Raw genomic sequence first — 27,298 nt, 5'->3', positions numbered from 1 at the left:
GAACATGTATCCTATAACTGTCCCTCCTTTGTATATTAGAAGTAGATAACTTCTTGCTGAGTTTTGCAAAGCCAGAGAAAAATTTTTTGGCCTTAGAACAGACCATGCCTGTAACTGACTTTGATAAGGTTTTGTACTGTTTCTGACTTTGTATTGTATTTGTATTGTTACCAAAATGTTTAAGGCTTTTGTGAAATATCGTGATGGAATGAATGCATTTTGTATATGGAAAGAATATGTTGTTTCAGGGCCCAGAGGATGCAATGTGCTAGTTTGAAATTGCCATTTACCCCAGAAAAGCCGTGTCCTTTAATCCTGATTCAGTATTGTTTATGGTGTGACCTTTTGATTTGGTTACTTACATGGAGATGTGACACACCCAATTGTGGGTTTGACTTTTTTGATTAGATGGAGAAGTGACTCTGCCCGTTCAAGGTGGGTTTTAATTACTTTACTAGAGTCCTTTAAAAGGTGAATGTTTGGACACGCAGAATGAAAATGCCCTCCTGTTTTGAAACCAGAAGCTGTTTGAAACCAGAAGCCAAAGGACCAGCAGATGCCAGCCATATGCCTTCCCAGCTGACAGAGGTGTTCTGGATCCATTGGCTTTTCTGGAGGTATCTTTCTCTGGATGCCTTAGTTTGCACTTAGAACTGTAAACTTGTAATACATTCCCTTTTAGAAACCAACCCATTTCTGGTATATTGCATTCTGGCAGCATTAACAAACAATAACACTTGGCTTTTCCATCACATGGCAGTATACATGGGGGCATCTTCTTTCTATTCTGTGTTCCCTTGACTTCCAGCGTCTGGCTGCTCCCTGTGGCTTCTTTCAATGGCCACCTCTATAAGCCTTCCAATAATAAGATTAAGACCCATCCTGATTCATTTGATCCATACCTGAACTAAAAATAACATTTTTCAAAAAGTCCTGTTTACAGTGGGTTAACACGCACAAGGATGGATTAAGATGAAGACATGTTTCTTTGCTGGGGGCACATAGCTTTAGGCTGCCATACCTTGTTTTTCATTAGTTCTGAGCATAATAATAGCTAGTATTTATATTTACTATATGTCAGGTATATTTAAGGACCTTATCTTAACCCGTCTTCTTTATAACAACCCTATGAGGTAGGTACTATCATCATTATTACCATTTTGAAGTAGAGGAAATTTAGGCATAGACAAATCAAGTGATTATCCAAGATTGCACAGCTCGTTGATATTTGGACCCAGACGTCCTGGTTCCAGAGCCCATCCTCTGAAGTTCTGCTCTGTTTTTACTGCCCTCCATCCACTGAAGCTCCTAAAGAGCGGGGACCATGCATTCCTCCCTACTCTCCACACTCTGGGTCTAGCCTTGACATACAGTAGGCACTCACTAAGTGCTTGCATGTACAGCACATGTGTCTTCCTCTTTCTCTCCTCTGTGTCCTTGTTCATGCTATCCCTTGCCAACATCAGAGCAAGAGGTAGAGGCAGAGATGAGTACTCTGGATCTGAATTCATAAGCCTAGGTTTCAGGTCGCAGACACTTAACAGCCACCTGACTTTGACCAAGTCTTTTCTGGTAAGCAATAGTTTTACCCTATAAAATAGGGAAAACAGTTCTCATGGCATTGGCATGAAGAATCAATGAAACGGTGATGTTCAGTGCTTTAATCCTGTGCTATGCATATAAAACACAGTCAATAAACACTTACTCCTGTAAGGAGTTGCATTCTAATGCACTTCTATGGCTCTTTCATCTAACTTTTGTGCATTCTTTTGAATGAACTGAATGCTGATTTCAGATTCTGTGTGCTCTGTCAAATTTGTCGTACCCATAGAAAACTAAATTTTGTTCCTTTTGGTCTGTTTGGTTGCTGTGTGACTTTGAGCGAGTTACTAAACAAGTCTGAGGTGTTGGTAGAAACATGGTAATACAAAGTGCTGTTTGTGGATTAAATAAGGAGTAACTGATAAGCACTCAGTAGACTTTAGTTTTCTTGATAATCTTTCTATGTTCATTACCAGCTCCTCCCCAGCCGACCCGAGGGCCTTCCATAAAGCTTTTTGATGGACTGAAGTACCTAACATTTTCTTTTTTTTTTGGTAACATATATATAACATAAAATTTCCCATTTTGATGATTTTTAAGTGTACAATTCCATGGCATTAATTAAATTCATTATGTTGTTCTGCCATCACCACCATCCATCACTGAAATGTCATCACCCCCAAATGAGAACCTTGTACTCACTAAACAATGACTTCCCCTTCATCCTCTCCCCAGATCCTGGTAGCCTCTAATCTATTTTCTGTTTCTATGAATTTGCTTATTTTAGATATTTCCTGTAAGTAGGATTGTACAATCCTTTTGCGTGTGGCTTATTTCACTTGGCATACTTTTAAGAGTCATCCGTGATGTAGCATGTATCAGAACTTCTTTCCTTTTTGTGACTGGATAATATTCCTTTTTATGACTGGATAATATTCCTCTGCTTATCCATTTACCTGTCAGAGGACACTTGGGTTATCATCACTTTTTGGCTCATGTGGACAATGCTGCTATGAACATGAGTGTACAAGAATCTAGTGGAGTCCCTGTTTGCAGTTCTTTGGGTATATATCTAGAAGTAGAATTGCTGGGTCATATGGTAATTCTATGGTTAACTTTTTGAAGAACCACCAATTGAGTACCTAACTTTTAGTTCTTTGTAAGTTATATAAGAAGAGAGAAAGGCTTCTTTCTATTTTATGGAGTAGACTGGATTGCAGTCAATGAGCCGGACAATCTAGGAAGTTATAGAGCCTCAAAAGTTTCACAACTTTTGCCTTTGTGAAATGCTTAATGGTTTGGTTTTAAACATGGCCAAGCCTTATACTGTATAGCAAAATGATGACAACCTCTAAACTCATACATTTGACAAATAATTTGACATCCCTGAGTGCCTATTTTGTGTCAAGACCTATCTTAGCTGTTACGGATTCAATGGCAAGCAAAGACAACCAGCCATGCAAATATTAAATCACAAAGTGAAATATACCATGATGGGAGAGTAAAGGGTGCCAGGAGGTATGTAAGAAGGGGGATTAGGTATTGAGAGTCAGGGAAATTTTCCCTGTGAAAAGGATATTTGGGCTGAGATCTGCAGGCTGAGAAGAAAAATCAAATTAGAGGCAAAGGAATCCCTTCGAGGTTAATACTCATGCTTTTTCTTTTAATGTAATATGCTATTTAGTATTTTATTAAGCTTGGATGATGACGGATGATAATCAGCCTTAAAACGTGCAGGTACTCAGATATGCTGTGATTGACTGCTTTTACCCAACATGTGTATAAATAGCATGCGTGCTGGGTTGGGCAAGGGATGCTAAACTGTATTTCAGCACAACCCAAGCTTTGTGGGTTTTTTTTCCCTATTTATTATTTTTTTTATTACACTCAGGGCCAGTTCTTTCAGTAAGGCTAATCCAGCACCTTCTCCCATAGTGTTGTCTGGACTTGCCTACCGAGGGCAGGTGCTCTTCACTTTAATTTGTCTTATGTATATTTGCTCTGAAAGTTGCTGTCATTGAAACCTGAAGAGCCAGGTGCTTGCAGCCAGAGCATGGGCAGGTTTAGTGGAAATTTGCTGAACACTATTTGTTAACACAAAGAAAGGACACATCTCAGCCAAATGTAATAGGTTACCCGACCAGGAATTCTGTTTAGGGACTTGTCCTGTAAAATCTCTGGTGTAGTATCACTATGGAGCTCATTTTCTGACCCTCTCTTTTAGGAGTGGTATTTTTTTGAAACATTATAACAGGGTCTTTCAGTGCAAGGAGCATGAGATAGAATGAGAAGTGATTTGAAAGGGTTCTCATGGACATGATGTTGAATAACAGCCTCACTGAATTATTGCCTCTGTTCATTCTGTCTGACTTGGTCAGGGGAGAGTGTGTGCTTGTGGCTAGCATTTCTTCAACATCTGTCACTTGTAGACTTCCCTTTTAACCTGTAGAGGCAAGCTTTGAGGGACGATCTCTAGCTAACATTTTTTTCATGTTTATGATGCTTTCAGTTTGTGACAGCTGTTACTCATTTCACATTTATAGTTATGATTTGAAGATTCTTTTAAAAATGAATTGGATGACATTAAAAGGTAAATTGAATTTTAGAATTTAAGTAAATAACAATAGAACTCACAGATTTGACAAAATTATGACGGTGGTACTTGAATGACTTAAGTTTGAGAGTGAAACTTTGGTGTAATCTGGATTCCCCCCTCTACCCCACCCCACTATTTGGTATTTGGTTTCTGAGAATATTTAAAATTTGGATGTTCAACTCTTATAGCACAATGAGGTACAACGTCATACCCACCATGGCGACTACAATAAAAAAGGTGAATACTAAGAATTGGTGAGCATGTGGAGAATCTGGAACCCTCATACATTGCTCTTGGAAATGTAAAATGGTGCAGCCACTTTGGAAAACTGTTTGGAGGTTCCTTAAAAAAAACAAACATAGGCTTACTATGTGATCCAGCAGTTGTACTCCTTAGTTTATACACAAGAGAAATGAAAACATATGCTCACATAAATACTCATCACAAATACTCATAGCAGCATTATCCATAATAGCCCCATAGTGGAAACAAACCAAATGCCCACCAACTGTGTTATAGCCATTCAATGGATATTAGCCATAAAAAATAATGAAATTCTGATAATGCTACAATATGAATGAACCTTGAAAATATTATGTGATGTGAAAGAAGCTACGCACAAAAAAGCCACGTATTGTATGATTCCTTTTTATATGAAATGTTCAGAATAGGCAAATACATAGAGACAGAAAGCAGATTAGTGGTTACCAGGGGCTGGGGTGAGGTGGGAGAGGGCAGAATAACTGCTAATAGGTACAGGATTTCTTTTTGGGGTGATGGAAATTGGATCGTGGAATTAGAGGTGATGGTTGCACGACCCTATGAAAGTACTAGACATCAATGAATTGAAGGCTTGAAAAGCATGAATTTTATGGTATGTGAATTATAATAATTTTTGAAAATCAACACCTCTACCTAAAGCCTTATGGGATGTATTTTAATGTTATCAAAGTTTTAAAAATTAAGGTTCATGCATAATCACTTCGATGGGTTATCTCTTAAGAATCTGACCTGTGGTTTGTGCTTGGGCGACTCAACAGTTACAAGAATCAGAAGAATAACACAGCTACTCCTGTTTTTGGTCCCCTTTGGGATCATCTGTTGACAGTAAACTTCCTGAGAACCCCTGAATGTGCTTCTAAGCATGCCACTGAACAATGCTATCGAGTGACATTTAGTTGATGCATCTTTACTGGCTTAAATGAACATATCTAAGTTGGCTCAGGTGGAATTAATGCTTTGGTTTATGGTTTTTTTGGAACCCCAAGGTAGAGAACTTTCGTCTCTACAGGCAAGTGGAGGGATAGATATGATTCAAATCAATTATCTGTGAGTTCTGGGGGTGTTTGGGGCAGACAAATAGGAGGTTCAGTGAAAAAGTTTTAGTAGCTTTAGTTCCCCTGAAGAACAGGTCTTGATCATGCTTGTCAAAGTTATTGGGGCTCTGAAGGGAGTAGTTTTCTAACCTGCATTTCCTCTTCCCAGCAGTTCCTCTCTCTCTCTCTCTCTTTCTCTCTCTCTCTCTCTCTGCTTTCTGCCCAGCTACCTGATGCCTGTCTCCTCTCCTGTCTGTTCTCTCTTGGACTGGCATTTCTTCATAGAGTAGCATGCCCACCTTTTCTTTCTCTCTCTAAAAAAAATTAGTTGGTGGAGGAAGCAAGCTCAGCACTGCCTTTCTTCTCCATTCCTTTCTCTCCCTTCCCATGCAAAAGTTTACTTTCAGGGAGCTCTTGCTTCTTTCCCTGAAGGCTAAGCCTGGGCCCCAGTGTGGAGAGGGGAGCGAACTCTCAAACTTCACAGTATCTCCGTGTTTTTGCCAGCATTGCTGCTTCTGCTTGTGCACGCTTCTCTTGGGCAGGTGCTTGCTTTGTTTTTGATTATATGTTAAGACACAGATCACTGCAGGAGCTGAGGGAACCCGGCTGTTTCCTCCTTAGTGATCCCATCACAGGCAGGAGTTTTGTTTCTGTAATCCTTAGGATGTGAAGGGAGGTGTTGACCTGAGCTGACAGGCTCCTTATCATTTTCTCTGTTTTACAGTATTGTCTTTCTCTGCCTTTTCCTTTTTCTGCCACCCTAAGAGCACACAGGAGACTTAACATGTACTGCCTAACATTCTATATTTTTATTTGGTTCCAGAAAGTGGTAACTTGTCTTTTTCTAGAAAAACTTTCAGAAAATAGATTTGGGGAAAATAAGTAGAGAGTTTAAGGAATTCTATGGGCCTATGATCCTTTTGAAGAAGCCAATTTTACCCGGTCTGTCACCATCCTCTTGTTGTCTCCACTGGCCTAAAGGTCCAAATTCTATAGGAACCACATCCAACAGTAAAAGAGCTAGAAAGAAATTCTGTCCAGGCTTCCTGGGAAATATACAGACAGTCCATCTCACTTTTAGAGAGTTACCAAGAAACTTGGGAGACTAATCCCTTGCAAACTATTTTTTTTTTAATAAATGTCTTTTAGTTGGAAGTATTTTTCTAGTCTGACCCATCTAAGTGGCAGAGCCATTTGTATTGACATGGTCATTACTACTTCTAATGGCGGGCATAGACAGTAACCAAGCTAGATTAAATCACTTACGCACTTTTCTGTTGTATACAGTGTACTTTACTTGGATAAGTTAGAGGTCCTGTGTGAACATTCCATATAGGAGAAAGAGAGCAGGTTGCATGAAGAATAAGGAAGGACTATTGGAGGGGTGGGGATGTTTCTTGGGTGACTCATACCCCTGTGACCTGGGGCAAGTCCCTTCCTTTGGGTGTCTCCTGGGGATGTTAGGAAGAGTAAGGGGTTTATATGAGCTAAGTCTTGGGAACATGCTTGCCATGTAATCACACTTAACTGTTTGCTATTATTATATGTGTAATTGATCCGTTCATTTTTCCCAAATCTAATTTATGCTTTTGAATTTCATGTCACAGAAAACTTGATTTCTTTTTAATCATGGTATCTGGTACAATAGTGGGTAGAATACCAATCCTATCTTAGTTTGCATTAAAGACTTTAGAAATTTTTTTAAAAAAAGACTTTAGAAATTGATTTAAGCCACGAATTTTGCAGATCTGGAGACCAGATTCTCCTGTTGATTCATCGAACACAGGTCTCCTTGAGTTTTCACCTGGCATTTCCTCCTGCAGTGATAACCCCCTTGAGAGCTCACTGGGAACTTAGACTTTATGGCTCATTTGGGCCTCTGACATTCTTCAGTGTCCTTTTTTAATCTTTGCTTTTTGCTGTGTGTCGGTTTGAATGTTTCCACATGTAGGAGGTGTTTCTTTTGAGTGGGTCAGAAAACTCTTTGGATGCTGTCTTGTCGGCGACCCGTGCATCTGTGGCAAGGTCAGCAGAGCAGCAGGGCTCTTTGAGATTTAATGATGAGAAAACGGGTCGCAGGGAAGCTGGTGGCTGTGCCTCCTGACAGCCAGGTACCCCCTGCTGAGCCCCTCACGAGAACTGGTTTCTGTAAATCAAATGCAATATACGCATAGCTGTATTTTGTTAAAGTACAACAAAGAAACGAGGTGTGCAATAACGCTTTAAGACTCCGCTCGAATCCTGGGCCTGTTTGATCTTACAAAGCATTAACCTCAAAAGTACTACTTTTTCACATGCCAGTTACTATATACAGATATTGCCAATTACCTGCCCTGTTGGTGGGAGCTGGCTTTGAGATGAGAGGACTTGACTTTTCTGTTCACAGGGGTTGGGGATGAAGGTGGCGTCTTATTAATTTGGAGATGGGAAGAAGAAGGTAGTGACCTCCAAAAGCATAGAAATGTAGCGCTGGCTGGACCCAGGGGGTCAGCTTGTCCAGCCCGTGTGTTTTTCACATTGGCCAATGAGTGAGGTGATCTACTCAAGGTCACAGGGTGTGAATGTGATCCTATTTGGAAATAGGACCTTTGAAGATGAGAGTACTCCTTAATCCAGCTTGACTGATGTGATTTTAAGAAGGGGGAGGACACACAGACAGATACGACAGCCATATCAAGGCCAAGAAAGAAAGCACCGAGGCTTGCTGGCAAGCCACCATCAGAAGCCAGAAGCAGCACGAAACAGATCCTTCCCTACAGACTCCAGCTGAAATGTGACCCTGCTGACACTTTGATTTCAGACTTCTAGCCTCCAAATCTGTGAGACAATATATATTTTTTTGCTATTTTAAGCCCCTCAGTTTGTTACACACCTCTAGAAACAAAGATGCCTAGCTGGTAAGAATTAGAGCTGCAAGCTAGGTGTTCCTTCTCCAGCCCAGTAATTACAAAGGTGACTGTATAAGACTGGAAGGCCTAGGAGAGTGATGTGGCACTCATGTCGATTCGGATAGGGCATTTTGCATTGGCCTATAGAGTATAGTTACAAATGAGTTTTCTGGAGAACCCTCTGGGAGTGGCTTCCCGGCAATCCATAACTCAGTCCCTGCCTCTGTCACATGGCCATCTGTCTTCTCTTCACTCTGTTCCTTCCACTCAGTTCTTGTCTGTGTGTCTGTCTTGATTTCTGTTTATAATGACTCCAGTCATACCCGTTGGTCCACCCTGTTGTAGCTTGACTTCATCTTAATTGGATCTTCAGAGATCCTGTTCATCCAGGGACTGGGGGAGTGGGGGGTGGGACTTGAACGGGTCTCGTGGGGGACACGATTCAATCCCTGATGGTGAGAAGGTGTGAGCTGGACAGATTGACTAAAAGGAAGTGAATGGTTGGGGGACATGGGAATCACAGAGCCTCATGGATTTATAGCTCTCTGTATTGTGATCTTCAACCTCAACTGGGCCTTTCCTTCTTTTCTGTCTCTCATCAGCATCAGCAGTATTTGAGTGCCCTACTTTGAGCCAGGCTAAGGATGAGGTATCATGGTGAATAAGCAAGACATGCATGGTCCCGCCCTATGTTTTAGAGAGGGAGAAAGGCGAATTCAGGAAAATGAACAAATAAATAGCCACAGATTTGGCTAAGACCTAGGAGGAAGCAGACAGGACATGCAGAGAATAACAGGAATTGCTGGGCAGCTTTATATGCCATGATCGCCTGAGGGCTCCTTGTAGAGGCCATATTTGAGTTGAGACTGACAGATGAGGAGGCAGGAACATTCTAGACATAAGGAATATCATGAAAGGCCTTGAGGGAGACAGGAACTTAGGACGTGTAGAGAACTAGGTTAAGACCAGTAACCAGCAGAGTGGATTTGGGGATTATGTGGCTTGAGTTGAAGGGGAAAGGTGGCAGGAGCTGGACAGATTATTCTGGAGTTCCATGTCTGTGGGTTGTTTTATCCCAAATGCAGCAGGGGGTGACCAGGTCTTGGAGCAAGAGAGTGACATTTAAATTGTAAGTTAAGAAGGCTTTAGTGAACCTTGGAAACATAATGCTAAGTGTAAGAAGCCAGTCACTAAACATCACGTAGTATATGATTCCACTTGTGTGAAATGTCCAGAGTAGGCAAATCCATAAAGGCAAAAGCAGATTAGTGGGTATCTTGGAATGGGAGAGGATGGAATGGAGGGTGATGGCATAATCGGGGTGGGGGAGTGCTGAAAATGGACTGTGGTGATGGTTGTACAACTCTGTGACTGTACTAAAGCCCATTGAATCATGTACTTTAAGTGGGTAGATTGTATGGTATGGCAATTCTGTCTTTAACGCTGCCTGACAAGCCGTATTGTCCCAGGCAGCTGTCCTCAGTTTAGCAGTGGATTCGGTCTCCTTGCATCAGGGCATCTCCCTCTGTCTCCATCTTCTACTTCAGCTGCTGACAATGTCAACTTCTTCCCATCAAATCTTCTGAATCTCCTGAGCCCACCTGGGGCCTGTGCTCTCCTTCCAGAATGCTCTGGCATGGTTTTAAGTCCTGATTCTGCCTCTGACTTTAGGCCAGTTCCTTAAAAATCTCCCTGAGGTTTCTTTTTGAAAAAACAAAAACCTTTATTTTCACAAACATGTAAATGGCACTTGTTATGTACTTGGCATTAATATTTGTAAGTGCTTTAAGAATGTTACATCCTTTACAAATTTGAACGCTTTCAATCATCCCCATAACCCCTTGAGGTAGGGGCTGTTGTCCTCCTCATTTTGCAGATGAGAAAGTTGGGGCACAGAGAGGTTAAGTATCTTGCACATGATCACACAGCTGCTAAGTGGCAGAGCTGTTTTCAGGCAGCCTGACTCCAGAGGCCTTACTCCTCCCCACCCTCTCCCCCACCTCATGCTGTCTCATAAAACAGGTTTAAAAAGCCCCTTCCTGGCCTTGTTTACAGTCCTTCCATGTTCAATGATTGAACAGTAAGTGCACCTAAAACCATTTCCTCAGTGCTCAGCTTAGTGCCTGAAACATGGTCCGTACTCATATTAGAAGGTCTGTAATTTAATGAATTTGACAAAGTTGCTTTTCCATTATTCATTTTTTTCTCCCTCGACCAAGTCAGGTCCCAAAAGGATTTGGGTGCTCTGTTGAGCTTTGCCTTCCTCTTGGCACCATGTTCCAGGGAAGCTGCTCTTCAAGTTGTGGTTTCCTCACCAACAAATTGGAGATAAGGACACCCTGGCCAGCATCCCTCTTGGGGCCATTGGGAGGATCAGTGACACAGTGTATGAGCAGGTGTTCTCTCAACTGTGCAGCCCCTATCGTGCAGGGGCCCCACTGATTATGCAGCCCACTTTTTGGACTGTGCATTGAGAAATGGGTACGGCAGCATTAATAGAGAGTTGGACACATGGCGTTTTTCCTTCAAAATCCTGATGGGCCCAGGTAGAGCCGATGCGATAGACGTGGGGCACGTTCACCTCCACACTGTGGAACCTCCATGAAAGCAGCTGCCAGGGCTGAGCCCAGGGTTCAGACTTGGGGCCACCTGGGGGTCTGCACATGGAGGCGACTCTCGCTGGTGCCATAACTTTGTGTGTGTGGAAAATGAATCAGTTCTGCTCTCAGTTTAGCTTAAGCTCACCTGTCACAGTGGTAGTAGCCAGTGTTTAGTTTTTAGACCAAATCTAATTTATAGTTTTGGCAAAATAAGCTATGCTAGAGGGGAGTAAAAATACATCTTGTTGGATGAAGTACATTCTTTCCTTCTCTGTCTCGCGTGTTGCTGGGCTCCATTCTTACCCTTAGGTCCAAGTACTGTGAAGTTGTATACAATCTTTTGGTTACTGAATTATAAAAAACAGCGTTGGAAAGTACATATTTCTTTTGCTGGAGTATGATTTGTTTGTCACAATTTTATTTTCGTTTTCAGAATCTGAAAATTCGTCTTGCATTTTTTTAGCTTAGCACATGTTGGATGAATGCATATGATACATACCTTTATACACATACACATGCACACACACACACACACACACACACACACACACATACACACCCTCAGACATTTAAGTCAATGTCAAGTTTCTTCCTGGCCTTGAGTATGTTTAAAAGTTTCTCACACTTCTTTTGGGGAAGGAGGTGGTGGGTGGGTGAGAGAAGGAGGTATCACAGCTCAAGGTGCAGGACTGTCATTCCATTCTGTCATTGACCATCAGTTCTTTGGTTGGTTGTCCTTTGCATACCAGGTTTCTTTGTGACTTAGAGCAGCATAAGTACCTCCAGAAAAAAAAAAAGATTTCAAATACCACCAACTTCCATTCTTTCCTGTTTGCCACCCTGAGTACCCATCTCCTTCAGGATCTGGGAGGAAGGAACAATGGGCCTTTCTCAGTGGTTGGAGGTTGCCCTGGATCTGTTGGGGGTGGGAGTGGAGGCCGATAGAACTGGAGGAGCCACCATTGGGAGCCCATGTAGCTGGAGGAGGTTCCTAGCTGGGATGCATTCCTTTAGCAGGTCAGAAACCTCAAATGAGGACAGTCCGTCTGCCTGTTGTTTTCTGGGTAGCTCAAATCCTTGAACCAACACATTCCTGTTATTTTTGCTTCCTTAAATTATCCTGGCTTGGATATGTTTGCTCTTCCCAAATTTCCTTTAAGCAATATATCTTTTACTTATGCAGTGAAAGGGTGGTTGTTTCTTGGTTACATCTGATGTCTTAAGAGTTCCATGAGTCTTGGAAGACATTGTTTACTAGCAAAGAAGTCGAGTTTGCTTTAGAAACACAATACTTGCTACCTTTCTTTTCTCTTCCCTATTGTTGCTTCCTGTAAGAAATTTAAGCTGCGGATTTGTTGCTACTTTTTTTTTTTTTTAATGGATGCGTTTTATTGTATGTATATTCAACCACAGTGAGGTTGATTTTAAAAATTACCTTCTGATTACATGCCATGATTTCTGCTTATATGCACTATTGGTTGTGCACGCATGGCTCCTAGTGGAAACCATAGCAATAAAGTTCTCGTCATTATTATACTAAAGGAGAAAGAGAAACATCTTAATCGTTGAGACAAAGTATTTGATAAACTTTGCGGTCTGCAGTAGCTAGGATATTCTGTGGTAACAAACAAGCTCCAAAATCTCAGTGATATACTACTTCTCAGCTTATGTCTCCTTATGCAAAATATTCTGCTGCATTTTCTTTAACCCTCCATGGTAGTTTCCATCCAAAGCTGCTGCTTTGGAGGGGGCAACTGCTTCAGCGGTGGGCTTCAATAGGTTCACAGTTCCAATCAGGGAAGAAAACCTGACAGATTTTTCTCAAGACCAAGTTCATAGGTTTGCTAATTATTTTTCACTCTGGGGACATTTGGGATTTAAGTTTCTGGGCAGTTGATTTTCTTTTCCACACTCTGTTTTTGTAACTGAGAGAAACTGATACTAGCTCAGACAGTATGTAGAAGGTCAGCTTTTTAGACTTGGAGGAAACTTGAGAGCTCTTCTAATCTCATTTTCAGACAGTGTGTTTTAGTCATGCTACCCTTTCTTCAAACTCAACTTAGCCAGAAGCGCAGTGGTGTGACTGATGAAATGAGAGATGAATTCCGTGGTGTGTGTGTTGGGGGGTTGTGGGGGGTGTGTCTGGGGGTGTGGGCAGTAGTTGTTAATCAAAGCATACTAATCCACAAAAGACAAGCTCCAGAACCAGGGCTAAGGGATTTAGCTACATTCCCTGGGAGTACATGGAGTAAGGGCAAGAGAGAATTGGGTTCTTCCTAGGTAGAAAGCGGGTGGTTAGCCAATGCAGGGCCAGATGCTGAGAGGAGGGAAGTGACAGCCAAGCGGCATGAGGGAATTTTTCAGGGGATACAATCATGATTGTGGTGTGGCTATATGACTGTATGTATTTCTCAAAACTCCTTGAAAATTGCTGAATTTTATTGTGCATAAAGTGTACCTCAAGCTGAAAAGGAAGGAGGGAAGGATGCAAGGAAGAAGAAAGGAAGGAAGGAAGATGGATTAAAAAAATTGCCAAGAAGTCTCTCAAAAAAATGTCTAGTTCTGTTTTTTGGGGGGTGGTGGTAGTGGTAAACATTTTCTCTGCTTTTACATTCAGTTTAATTATATACAGCATTATTTTAAAAATATAAAAAATGAAAGAAAAAAGCAAATTCACTTAACTTCTGGTCTAGTCTGTTTTTCCATTAAGTAGATTTATCATCATTGGCAGATTTATCATCACTTTATACTTGTTGCTGTCATTCATTAGACCAAGGGTCAGCAAATTCTTTCCTGTAAAGAGCCAGAGAGTAAATATTTTAGGCTTTGTGGGTCATATGGTCTCCATCGCAGCTCCTCAGCCCTGCCATTATCACGTGAAAGCAGCCACAGACAATACCTAAATGCGAGAGCATGGCTGTGTTCTGACAAAATTTTATTTACAAAAAAGCAGGCAGTGGGCTGTATTTGGGCCATCAAGCTGACATCTGAGTTAGAATTTTGTCCTGCTGGAAGAAGTCAGTGAAATGGACATTCTCCGATTCTCCCTGGTAGGATGAGTGGTATGGAAAGGTGGGACTTTGGCGACGTTTGGGAGACCCATTTCTAGACCATTGTAGAAATCCAGGCAAGAATGATAATTCTGGCTGTGACAGTGAAGATGAAGAAGGGAGCACATCTTGAGGGATGCTCAGCAGGTAAAATCAAGAGAACCTGAAGACTGGTATTTGGGGATGAGGAATGTGGAAAAGGAGAGGGTAAGCCCAGTTTCTGGCTTGGCCAACTCCATCAACCCCAGGGCCTTTAATGGGGTTAAAGGAAGAAAAACTAGAGAGCAGCAGGCTTGATGAGGAAGATAATTAAGGCATTTGGGTGTGTTGAATTCTGGATTAGAGTGCAACATTTGGTAGGCAGTATAGACCTGAAGTCTTCAGATTTTTATCATATATTCTCAAGTAAATAATTTGGAGACACATACAATAAATAACCATTCATCTATAAATCATATACACATTCTGTTATCTAGCATGCACATTATAAAATAAAACATACAAATTTTACATTTTGAAAAGATTAACAAATATTTTAAAAACCACAAGGCGAATCTATATTTCGGGTATTATTCTTCATTAACCTTAGGGAATGTGACCCTGTGGTTCAAGTGGTTCTTGTTAGATGTGCTCATCATTGATTAGAAACATCACTTCTACTATTTTTGATAGTAGTTAACTTATACTTGTATTACTGTCAATTTACAATTCATATTGCAGGAATCTCTTTAGGACTTTGTTCATGTTTTGGAGCTAGTTCAATTAAAAGTAGGTAATAAACTGAGTTACAGTGTAATAGGCTAAAAGTGAACCTTTCTGAGTTGTAGCCCTTCCACCCTTCCTCAGTATATTGCTGTACCCTATAGTCATGGAACGTCTGACTTATAGACTCAGTGAGAGCATTAGGGTCAGTTGTATATAAAATGTTAATATTGAATATTAGTAATGTTGAGATTCTTTCTTGCAATTTTAGGTAGAACAATATACGTAAAGTTCTAATATTTTCTTCCCATTCCTAGTAGAAAACCTCATGCTTACATCCCACTTTAGGCCATTGTTGTAGATTTTGGTTCCTTGTTAATTGATGAGATTTTCTTCAGAGATATTAAGGGAAAAAGGAGAGCCAGGGATGAAAGTCCGCTATTACAAAACTTACTGGACAGTTGTAGAGAGAGGAATCAATAAAAGAACAGAGAAGAAACTGTCAGATGTGATCAGAGGGCCAGGAGAGAGTGACATGGGGCAGGTAAAAGAGGAGAAGGTTTCTGGAATGTGGAAGTTGGCAGTGGTATTGATGTTAAAACACCGTTAAAGAGAGGAGAGACAAGGACTGCAAATTATCCATTGGATGTATCAAGTAGCAGGTCCTTGAAAAGTAGTCCAGAGCGGTTGTTTCCCTGGAGTAGTAGGGGCATGGGCTAGAAACATGGCAAGTTCAGCAAACAGGAGGTAAGGGGTGGAGCCTTGATACTAAGTGCTAACTGTTTACTCCTAGGAAGTCTAGTGCTGAAGAGATGAGGTTGTAGGTAGACGAGTATGTTTCTTAATTTCCTTTTTAGCTGGAAGGGAGAAGAAGGAGCGGAAGGGAGAAGAAGGAGCGGAAGAGATGGAGAAGCTGAATATGCAGAAGAGTCAGTGAGAATAAATGTTGGTCCTTGAGAAAATTGGAGGAAATGGGATTGCAAATCTAGGATGAGGGATTAGGTTTGAAATAGGAGGAGAAAACTATCTTTTCTTGCAATTGAAGTAGGTTTACAAGTTCCTATCTTACAGCAAGATCATTTATTGGAAGTTTTGTGGTCAGGTATGTGGTGGGTGAGTAGGGGATTTCAGGAATGTGCTGAAAGTTTGAAATCGTCACTGTTTGGAATTGAGGAGAAAAAAACCCTGCTAGAGAAAGGTTTTAAGCAGTATTTTATGCCTAAGTGATTGGAAAGCATCTGTTATTGTGGCAGCAATACCCACAGCTTGCTATTTATTATTCATTTGGGGCTATTAAATAACCAGAGCATAAGAACTGCCACAAGTGTGTTAGATTAAGGAAAAGCTTTCTAGTTTCACGGATTTTTTTATCCTTCAATGAGAGACTGCTGACTCAAAAACTTGCAAGAAGAACAAAAATGTTAAACGGAACATTAATGCTACTTCTTGCCCTCTTGACATCCTTGGCTGAACTAACCAAAGAGGGGAGCTCATGGCTGCTGTTTATTCCCAGTCCAGTGAGTGTAGGATGTTCTGATATTGCAGAAAGAGGAAGGGTTTGCTCCAGCAGCCTGTAGGCTCTTGAGAAAATTGGGTCCTTTCATGGCCAAGAGGGGGAGCTTTGCTTCCAGCTGGGGATCTCAGCAGGTGGCCTAGGCACATGCCTTTTTGCTTTAGGCTGCTCCTGAGAGCTGGCCCTGGGACCCCTTTTCCTGGAGACCCTGATTGTAGTTTTTATTCATCGAAAGAGGTCAGTCCATCAGGGGTCTGTCCAGCCAGGCAGAAGGAATCTTATCCTTTCAATCCTTTAAAAAATATATATAATTATAAGTCAGTATACCCCTCCATTTCAAAGATGGTGTATTGCCTAATCTCAAATAACTATACATAAGCTCATTTTATCAGCTAGTTTTAAAATTAAGGCCTACAGATTTCAACAAAACCGAGGTGATGAGACCTAAGAAGGTCATGTTACAAAGTGGTATAATTGAGTGGCTCGCCTCATAAAAGGGCCTTCTGAATTTTAGCCTTTTCTGAAATCAGCTTCATTCGCTCAGTGAATCATACCATGCCTGCATAGAAGCCAAAACATATTAATCTCCAGTTAGAAACTTGTTTTTTTATTCTTAGCAGAGTATGTGTGGGAGAAGTTATAAAATGTTGGATCAAGGGCGTCAGCAAGTTGGGCAGGCTGAAGAAGTTTGAGATCACGTCGTTGCCGTTGAATGCTTTGAAACATGCTGTGATTTCCAAGAATATTGTAATTAGATGCAAACATTCCACCCCGAGTTTCATTTCCTTTCCTCTGGTTCAGATAATGATGTAGAAACCCATCCCTAAGCCCTTGGTTCCCTACTGAAGTACTGTCCCTGGCACATGTGATGGTCACGTTCCATACATTTTGTTTTAATCGAATTGAATTTCTTTGAGTTTGCATTTTTGAGACTCCTAGTCAAAAAACACAGTGTTCTCAGATCCTGCTAGGGCAAATCCTTTGCATCCTCCATCACTTGTGGCCCTTACAAATCCTAGGTGAGATGGGAATCTATGTGCTTCAGCCAAACTGATTGTCAAATCAAAACATTTCTTTAAAAACAAAAACAAACAAAAAACTCTGGTTGGAAAATGCTTTCAAGGTCAAAGTGCTTGATGAGAAATGCTCTAAGTAGGACCCTGGACCACTGTATTGTAGAGTCATACCCGCTGATGACTCAAGCCTCATGGGCAAAAGACATAGCTGTGTACCTGTTGCTCAGTGGGTCTCTCACACCAGCACAGAGGTTGCTGTCCACATGAGACTTTCCATCTCAGGAAAGTCTGAATTGTTTACTTTCTGTGGCCCAATAAATGATCTGATTTTATCTTGTACAGAGAATAAGAATAGAATTTTTTTTTTTTATTTTTTGCACTGGGGGACCATGACTCTAACTTCTTAATTTGCTACCATCCTTTCTATATTTTGGATGGATAACTTGGTTAATTAATAAAAATTAATGCTTGGTACGGGGCAAGTATCTTATCAGAGGTTTGGGGGTTTTAGTTTGTTTACGATCTGTCCATGTGGAAATGACCTCCTTTCATCTTGAAAGATTGAAACTTGAAGCAAATACCTGTAACTGAGATCACAGTCAATAACTTCTTTATCATTAATTATCTTTGGCTCCTTAGCTGCATGGGAAACCAAAATCAGGTGGTTTTCATGCATTCGTGTGGCATTTATATCTATGTGAATTTCTTCCTCTTTCTTCATGCATTCATTTATTCATTTCACAATTATTTATTGAGCCCAGCAATGTTCTAGATGCGGCAGGGTAAGCAATGAATAAAATGGAAGTACCTAATTTGAAGGTACTTGTACTCTGATATAAATTATAAAATATTTTTAAGTGAAATCAATGCTATGTATAGGCTCCCCAAATTTGGTAACACTCCTGGGGAAGGTAATATCTTGGACTATTGAGGTTTTGTTTGAGTTCCAATTTACTGTGTTCCAGAGGGAGCACCTTAGTATTTGGCCTTTTTTTTGTTTTGTTTTGTTTTGTTTTGTTTGCATTGAAGAGTTCTTTGAAAGTTTAGTATTATTTGCAGCCAGATTTTGTGATCATGGAGGTAGTCTGGGTCTTCTTTCTGTGGTTTCCATTCCGTGGAAGTGCCTTCTTTTCCTTCATGAGTCTTTTCACATTTGTGTTTAATTTATTCTGAGTAAATTGAATGCTTTTAAGTGAATTGAATTATGTGCTGTTCTCAGTCTTGCTGGACTTTCTGTAAGTTCCTTGCAGTAACAACCTTGCAAAGAGGTGTAGTAGATTTGACAAATAAGTAAGACAGTGTGGTTTATTGTAAATTTTAAAATTATTAGACCAATTTATTTGAAACTGAGGATGTGGGACTACATAGTGGTTTAATTTAGCTGTTATAGGTGTTTGTGTTCTAAACAATAGGATAATTGAACAATGGGCCATTACATGTTGAATAATAAAACTCTAAGGACAATACTATTTAAAACAGCATATTCAGTGCGTGTGTTTTTTGAGGGAAAAGTGTTTAAGCCACTATAGATTCTGCTTTTAAATGGGCAGCAGTATAATGTTTTAACTTGATAATTTTATTGTCTCTCAGGGTGCTTTTGACTGAGATTCGATAGTTTGTACCCTGCTGTAATCTTCAAGAAGATGCTGGCTCATTTCTCAGGGACTTACTCCGTATTCTTCAGTTCTCAGTCTGTGATCATTGTAGCAACTGGAACCCTCGCCACACTTTCCGTTTCAAACTTCTCCATCCCTCAAACATTTCCTTTATGTTTAAAGCCACTTCTGAAATTCTGTTTCTCAGTGAATTTTGCATAGTTAATTAGAAGAGACGGCTAACATCATCTTTCTCTTTCCTTATCATTCAGGGGTTAAAGTTGATGAGCATCCATTATACATGATTTCTTCACTTAAATTTTCATGGACTGATTCATTTTGCACATGAAAACTATACTGAGTTTCAGGTTTTTTGTCCTTGTATTTTGAGCAATGAACTACTTGGCACAATAGACATGAATTTTAATTATGCTGGTTGTTGGGTCTTGTTTATTTTGTTTAAGAAAGAATGTCACATGTGGGTGAATATGAAGTAAAATGTTTTAGAGCTATATGTGTAAGCATTATTCTAGACTTTCATGAAAAAATAAAACAAAAATTCTTATTAAAGCTTAAAAGTGAGCAGGGAAAGAGAACATTCTCCATGAGAGAAGAATGCAGGTTCTAGTCTAGTCTTAATCTAGCTCAGAACCGGCTGAGTGATTTAAGGTAAAATTCACAGTCATTAATTTTTGCCTATAGTCCCCCCCTCCCGCCTTTTTTTTTTTTAACTCCATGAGCTCTAAAATACCTAAGTATCTCTAAAATTCTGTGATTCTATTTTTGTAAAACATTTTTTATTATGAAATATTTATACAAAAAAAGCAATACATTTCACTAAATTTGTAGATAAATTTCTATATCTACTAAGAAGTAGATATAGAACAGATTTCAGAGTTTGGTATGGGTTACTGTTCTACAATTTTAGGTTTTTCTTCTAGCTTTTCTATGACATTGGCGACTTAAACAAATATCAATATAATGATTCAGCAGTCATGCTCATTTGTTAAAGCCTATCTTCTCTGTTATAACTCCATCTCCTTTGATCTTTCTCCCAATCTTTAGGGGTGTTTGGGCTATGCCCATTCTAACTTTTTCCTGTTGGAAAGGGGTGTCAATAATATGGGATAGAGGGATAGAACTAGTTGATGTTCTTGGAGAGGCTGGATCCTCTGGAATTCAGGACTTATCTGGCCTGGGAACCCATCTGGGCATTGTAAGTTTCTGGAAAGTAATCTTAGTATGTAAAACTTTTGTAGAATCTCGGCTAGAGCCCTAGGTGTTCTTTAGGGGTAACAGGAATGGTTTTGGTTGGAGTTTGGCAAACCGTGGTAATTAGCAATATCTTGCTAAAGCTTGCATAAGAGTAGCCTCCAGACTAGCCTCTCAGCTCCAGTTGAACTCTCTTAGCCATTGATACCTTATTTTGTTACATTTCTTTCCCCCTTTTGGTCAGGAAGACATTGTTGATTCCACTGTGTCAGGGCCAGGCATGTCCCTGGTGGTCATATCCCACATGCAGTGGAGGGTAATGATTTTACATGTAGAGCTGGGCTTAGAGAGACAGAGAGAGAGAGACCACATCTGAACAATTAAAGTTTTCTGAAAGTAACTCAGATACAACTATAGGTAGGCTTAGGTTCTCCACTACAGAAATAAGCTTCACGAGAGCAAGCCTCAAGATCAAGGGCTTGGCCTATTGACTTGGGAGTGCCTAATAATCGAGACAGTATTAGGAGGCTCCCAGATGATAAAGCATAATTGTTCCATGTTTTTCCTCCCGTCCTTCAGGGGACTTTGCCAATACTTTTTGAATGTTTTTTTTCATTTGCATGGGCAGGCACCGGTAATCGAACCCTGGTCTCTGGCATGGCAGCCAAGAACTCAGACTGCTGAGCCACTGTAGCCTGCCCTTTGCCAATACTTTTAAATTAACTGCCAAACGTACTCTGGGATGTATCCGGGTATTACCTTTAACTATACAGAATTATAAGCTCTCATTTCCATTCTGGGCTCCATGTGTTTGGGTTGTTTAAATGAGCTTTCCAGACAGGTTGAGTTAGATTATGCTCTACAGAAAATAAATCCCTCTTCCTTTGTTCTCATAGAGTAGGTGAAGTTCTAAAATACAGACAGTGTCATCCTTAATCTTGTATTCTCGTTCACCTTAGTTCTGTTCACCTTAGTTCTGTTCATCGGCTTCCACCTTATCTCTAATTGAAGCCTTATCTCTTTGTCCCTTTCTTTAACAGTTGTTGTATGTAGCAATGCTGAGTTTCAGAGCTGTGGAACCCTAACTCTGAGTTTTAGGTGGCACACAGGTAGCCACAGTTCCAGGGAAATACCAGGTTGTACAGATGTAGCACAGCCTCTCAAAATCTAGAAATAACATTAACAGTTCTGGACTAAATGTGACTGCTATAAAAACTTACAGTCTAGGCCCCAATTTTCTTACACATATTTTCTAAAAGAGACCATACAATATTTGTTATTTTCTTTCTGGCTTATTTTGTACCGCACAATGTCCCTAAGGTTCATTCACTTCTTCCATGCCTCTCTGTGATTCTATTTTAATAACTATTTTTGTAGTTAGACTTAACTGTTTGTTTAGGAAGATGTCAAGAGAGGAACTTTTTAACCCTACTTCTGCCAGGTTGAGTGCAAGACAGCAAGCAAGGTTTATGTCAAACAGATCTAGATTTAAATTCAAGCGCATTTCTTCTGTCTCAAGTTAAATAAAATGGCTATAAAAATCCTTTTCATGGCGTCTTAACAGCTGTGCGACTGTGGACAGGTGATGTAACCTCCATGGGGCTCAATTTCGTCATCTGTATCATGGGGAGAGCATGGCTAGGAAGCTCTCTTTGGCTCTTGGCCCTTGTCACTGTTACCTGCTGCACTGTTGCCTGTATCACAGATCACTCTGGGTGGCCAGGTGCCAAGACGCAGCCTCTGCAGCCTACAAGGGACCTCCATCTCAATATCCATCTGCTTTCTGGCCTCCACCTGCCTCACATGCCACGGAAGCCAGTTGGGCCCATCTCACTGTCCCCAGCCTTGCCTCCTATGTGACCTAGTCTCTGCAAGGCAGGTGTCTCTTCAGGGAGAATGGGTTTACCACTTGAAGAATGATTTTTCTTACCTCCTCTTCTGTAACTGTAACCCCAAAAGGTTCTCAGAAAATCAGTCTGTCTTAGATTGCCAGGCTGCTATCACAAATGCCATACTGTGGGCTGGCTTAAATAATGCATATTTATTGGTTCATGCTTTTGAGGCTAAAAGAAGTCCAAAATCAACATATCGGCAAGACTTGTTTTCTCCCAAATATCTGCAGCAGTGTGCTTCTAGCTGTCTTCATAACTTGGGGTTCCTTGACTTGAATTTCTGCTTCCTGTCATATGGTGATGCCCTTTCCTTTCTGGCTTTTGTGAGTTCTCGGCTGTCTTTATTAGATCTCCAGTAATCTGGATTAAGGCCCATCATGCTTCAATTGGCTACATCTTGACTAAAAATAGCATCTTCAAGAGATCCTATGTACAATGGGTTCACAAAGACAGGAACATGCATTTAGATTAAGAACATGTGTTTGTTTGGAGTACGTAATTTGACCCACTAAGTGCCTGCCGTTACCCCTTTTCCTATCTCTAATTGTGTTAGTTAGATTCAGTTGTCATCTTGGCCAGGTGAGCATACCTAGTTCTGTTGCTGCAGACATAAGCCAATGGTACGTGAACCTCATCTGTTGCTAATTACATCTGCAGTCGGCTAGGAGGCGTGTCTGCTGCAATGAGTGATGTTTGACTTAATTGGCTGGTGCTTAAATGAGAGAACGCAATGTAGCACAGCCTAGCAGCTCAGCATTCCTCATCTCAGCACTTGCAGCTCAGCCCAGGCCTTTGGAGATGCAGAAAGAAGTCACCCTGGGGAAGGTTGTTGGAACCCAGGGGCCTGGAGAGAAGACCAGCAGAGACCATCTCGTGCCTTCCACATAAGAAAGAACGTCAGTGGAAAGTTAGCTGCCTTTCCTCTGAAGAACCAACAAAATAAATTCCCTTTTATTAAAAGCCAATCCGTCTCTGGTGTGTTGCATTCCATCAGCTAGCAAACTCGAACACTAATCAAGAGGTGAAGGGTAGAAATTTGTGGGGTAGAGGTATGTAGACGTCATAGCACATCCAATTTTAAGATCCATGAACTTAGTATTCTGAACCTTGTGTATTTGTTCTGTATCCCAGAGAAATTTCCACATAATATAACTTTTTTGAGGGTTGAATGAAATTGTGTGTATGTAGCAGTAGTATGCCTTTAGATATACTTTGTTCTAGTTTAATTGAGCTTTCATCCTTTGGGACTGAATTTATATGAAACTAGTCTTTTAAAACATTCAGGTGGCTTTAATTATTATGCTTGAATAGCTCACTTGATTCGGGGTCAAACTTCATTCCAGTAAAACCATTTAAAAGCTGACCAGAAGGTTCTATAAATAAGAATAAAGATTCCCAAGTTCTATTTGACTATACCTATTTTAATCATTATATAATAAGAGCTTTAAAAGACAACACTCTTTTCAGTAGCATTTGACCTGGAAAATATCCCATAAGCTAACCTATTCAACATTGCCTTTTTCTTTTATCACTGCTGATACCTTTTCTCTTGGATTCCATATTCGTCAGAACTTTTCCAGTTACAAGGGACAGAAATAGACTATCTTCAACACAGGCAAGCTTAGGTTAAAAAGGGGATTCATTTCAATTTAAGTGAAAAATTCTAGGAGTAGAAGTCTTTTTTAAGCAGGATTAGATCCAGGATGTATCCAGTATTATCAGGGTATTTTTTCTCCCTCTCTTTCATACAAATCCCCTGCTTCCAAATGTTTGCTGGGCTTATTCTCAGACAACTGATTAGAGAATTGACTGTCAGCCTCCCCAGGATTGTATTCTTATGACTTCAATTGAAGGCAAATAAAGAGCCTCTTAGGTGCATATATCAAATATCAAGAAAGATTTTGTTTGTCTTCTGCCTGTGTCTCCTGGCCATTCCTGAATCTGCAGCTGCCTGGTGGATAGAGTGCCAAGAGCTGTGGCAAAGCATCTTGATTGGCTAACCTACTGGGACCACATGGGATGGGAGAAGGATGGTGTCCCAAAAGAGGATTGCTTAGCAAATAAGCATCATGTCTGATACAGATAACTAGTATTTCAAATCAGTGGGGAGTTAGTGTTTATTCCTTTAGTTGAAAGAGAATGAGAAGATAATTTTCATAGAATTGTGTGGATCCATCTGAGAATTTTGAGATAAACCTGTTTGAATTAACATGTCACTCAAAAAGGTGTCCATCAGGTGAAATACACATTTGTATAGACAATAAATTGCAGCAGCATAATTGGTGATTGATGAGATTGATGTAAATGTGGACCTTTTTTTGAGTAAGTGGACAGAATGATAATAACTTTTTCCCCCCCTTAGGTTTAGATGATTGCCTCCAGCAGTATGTCCACAAGTTTGAGCAGGAAAAGATCAATGGGGAGCAGCTCCTGCAGATTTCCCACCAGGATCTGGAAGAGTTGGGCGTCACACGGATCGGACACCAGGAGCTTGTGTTGGAGGCTGTTGACCTTCTCTGTGCACTGGTTAGTTAAAAAGATGACCTGTACTGTGATGACGCTCTTTAAGGCTTTATTCTCTTAAATCTTTATTTTCTTCAATCTTAACATGCTAGCATTTTTTTTTTTTTTAAGATCCATTGACGTGAAACGTGAGCCAAAGCTAACAAAAGGAAGGGAAGAAAAGAAACATTTTCTAGATTAACAGTTGGCAAACTATGGCCTGGGAGTCAATCTGGTTTTGTAAATAAAGGTTTATCAGAATACAGCCATTCCCTTTCATTTATGTGTTATCTCTGGCTGCTTTCATGCTACAGCAGCCAAGTTGAGCAGTTGCTACAGAGACTGTGTGGTTCTCCAAGGCCCATTACAGAAAAAGTTTTATTTTTTTTACAAAAAAAGGCTGCATTAGTCTTGTTTTCTTATCTTTTATAAGGGACAGAAAAGTGGAGATAGTCCCGGATGAAAGTTCTTTTTCTAAATAGAAATGAGCAATGGACTCTGATGCTCATGTCTGTATTTGTCACTATAGCATTTGAGTTTAATAGATATTTGGGATATTTAAATAGCTGATGTTTGTGCTTAAAGTAATCAACCTATGAAATGGTAGCTAGATTGGGGGAAAAACATGAATTTAATTGCATTTTGCAGGTAGCTTTAACCTATCTGGACCCTTGCATTATACCTCTTGGCCCTGGAGGTGACTTCCTTGGTGTGGACTTAAAACCCCAGAAAGGGCATTTTGCTTATAAACCAGTTGGCATAGGTTTGTATTCAAGTCTGCCTTCCTTGGTGCCATGGTGAGGGTACCATTTACTTAAATGTCAGGATTTGAACCAACCCAGCAGCATTCAAGCTGGCTTAGTAATGTTGTGAGGAGCCTGAGCCAGAGGTATATACAGTTACATCACTGAGAATGGTGGGAAAGAATGTGCACCCGATTATGCAGCCATTGCTGGTTGCGTTCCATTGATTATATAACACTTGCTGCATTGTGTGTATTCTTCTTCTTAAAATGGACAGAGCCTTGTCTTCTGCTCTGAGATGCATTGTTCTTGTTTAGGAAAGTAAAGGGGAGATTATTTGTAGTTGATGAATGAGCTGCCACAAGGGAGCCTCTCTGGCCAAGTGGTCTGAGCATTCGCTTGGGAGGCAGGACTTTTGAATTCTACTCCTGCCTCTGCTATATTCCACTCACTGTGTGACCCCAGGGGAAATGAAGCTGTCTGTTTTCTCAGTCTGTACAGTTAATGCTTACCTTAGACATCGCCACGTTCTAATGCGTGAGTGTTTTGCAGTGCTGAGAAGATTCCTTAGCGTCCTGTCTATTATTACAATTGTATGTTTTTTATACAGTAAAACATTTTGTTTTTTTTTTTTGCATGGGCAGGCACCGGGAATCAAACCTGAGTCTCCGGCATGGCAGGCGAAAACCCTGCCTGCTGAGCCACCGTGGCCTGTCGACAGTAAAACATTTTTGAATCAACTTTTATTACACTTTTCGGGAACATTGCTTTTCGGTATTTTCTGCTAGGTGCGCCATAAGTTTGACTGGCCTCTTTCATTTTGTGGCAGTGCTGTGAGGACAGGTAAATTCCATTGAGATCCTCAATAAGAGAGGTGAGGTGGGGCTCACAATGCTGTGGACATTCAGTGGGTGGTGGACACGGCAGCTTCCCTGGGCATTCTCTTTGCTCTTTCCCCTTCCCTACCTCTTAAAATATTAAACTAAAATGAACAAAGCTGGACAAATGCCAGAACCTGAGGCTGTGTTTTATCTCCTACAATTTCCTTCTAATTTCCTTTGTAGACAAAGTTTTGACCTCAGTCTCATTCTGGATATGCTTTGTGAGGTGGAGAGCCAGTGAGTGCATTGGCCAGGAGGGCCCTGGAAGGGGTGGGTTGGGGGGGTGGTCAAAGGAAAGAGCCTCCTTGGGGGTTGGGGGAATGTTTTTTAGTAGTTTTACTAAAATATCTTCAGTCTCCATGTAATCTCCTTTTCTAATTTTCTTAATATAACGCATATATTAGCTTGACTTTCTATTGAATCTATTTGTACATCTATTGGTATATAAATTGACAATGAATTTTTTTGCCTCAAGCAATGCATTCCCTGGGCAGTTAATGTGTATTTGCAATTGTCCCTTGGTGTTACAAAGAGGTTTTATGGAACATTTATGTAGACTTAGTTTAGTGGATTTGATTTTTTGATGGACAAGAAATGAATAGAATTAGAAATAAGGAAAAGAGGAAGGAAAAAAACCAATAGAACCACTGGCAAGGTTTGGAGTAACCGGATGGGCAGATTGGGTGGGAAAGGACCTAAAATAGGGAATTGTTATTGATGAAGATTCCAAAATGGGTGAGCCGTTAGATCTTTATAAATAGCTGGTCACGGGTAGAGAGCAAAGAGAGAGCATGTCTTTTGTGAACATCGACTTTGCTTTGCTCCAGGGGCCTAGGAAAGTGGCTTCTCTTATGAGACAGAACCAGAACCCCTTGCAGGATTGAATTCAAAATCCAGGCCCAATTGTTCACCCTCTGTCTGGGGCAGAGGGTAACCCAGCCAGACTCTAGAGCTGCTGCTTCCCAGTAGGACGGCTACTAGCCATATGTGGCTACTTAAACTTAAATTACTTGAAATTAAATAAAATTCTGTTCCTCAGACACATTTCAAGTGTTCAGTAGCCATGCTGTCTAGTGGCTACCATGCTGGACAACACTGAGAGAGGATAGTTCATCTTCGCAGAAAGTTCTATTGGACATTGCTGGTCAAGAGGGTGCGATAGAGAGTAAGAAAGGATGGTTGTAATCTGTGTTCTTTGGCAAATTCAAGGAGCCTAGGTTTCTTGAAGACCTAGGCGGGAACATTTGTGT

At 40.6% G+C, this 27,298-nt stretch overlaps 1 protein-coding gene across 2 annotated transcripts in view; it reads left to right on the top strand.

Moving 5' to 3' along the window:
* The window catches only part of CNKSR3 (CNKSR family member 3), a 94,747-nt gene that overhangs the window by 36,195 nt on the left and 31,254 nt on the right, over nucleotides 1-27,298 (top strand). For both annotated transcript variants that reach the window (XM_077149317.1, XM_077149316.1), the window contains exon 2: nucleotides 24,285-24,448. In XM_077149317.1, the coding sequence (XP_077005432.1) occupies nucleotides 24,285-24,448 (164 nt within the window). The remainder of the gene's footprint in view (nucleotides 1-24,284; nucleotides 24,449-27,298) is intronic.

The sequence above is a fragment of the Tamandua tetradactyla genome, chromosome 2 (assembly GCF_023851605.1).
Source record: "Tamandua tetradactyla isolate mTamTet1 chromosome 2, mTamTet1.pri, whole genome shotgun sequence".
NCBI lineage: Eukaryota > Metazoa > Chordata > Mammalia > Pilosa > Myrmecophagidae > Tamandua > Tamandua tetradactyla.
This window is presented reverse-complemented; position numbering and strand designations above follow the sequence as displayed.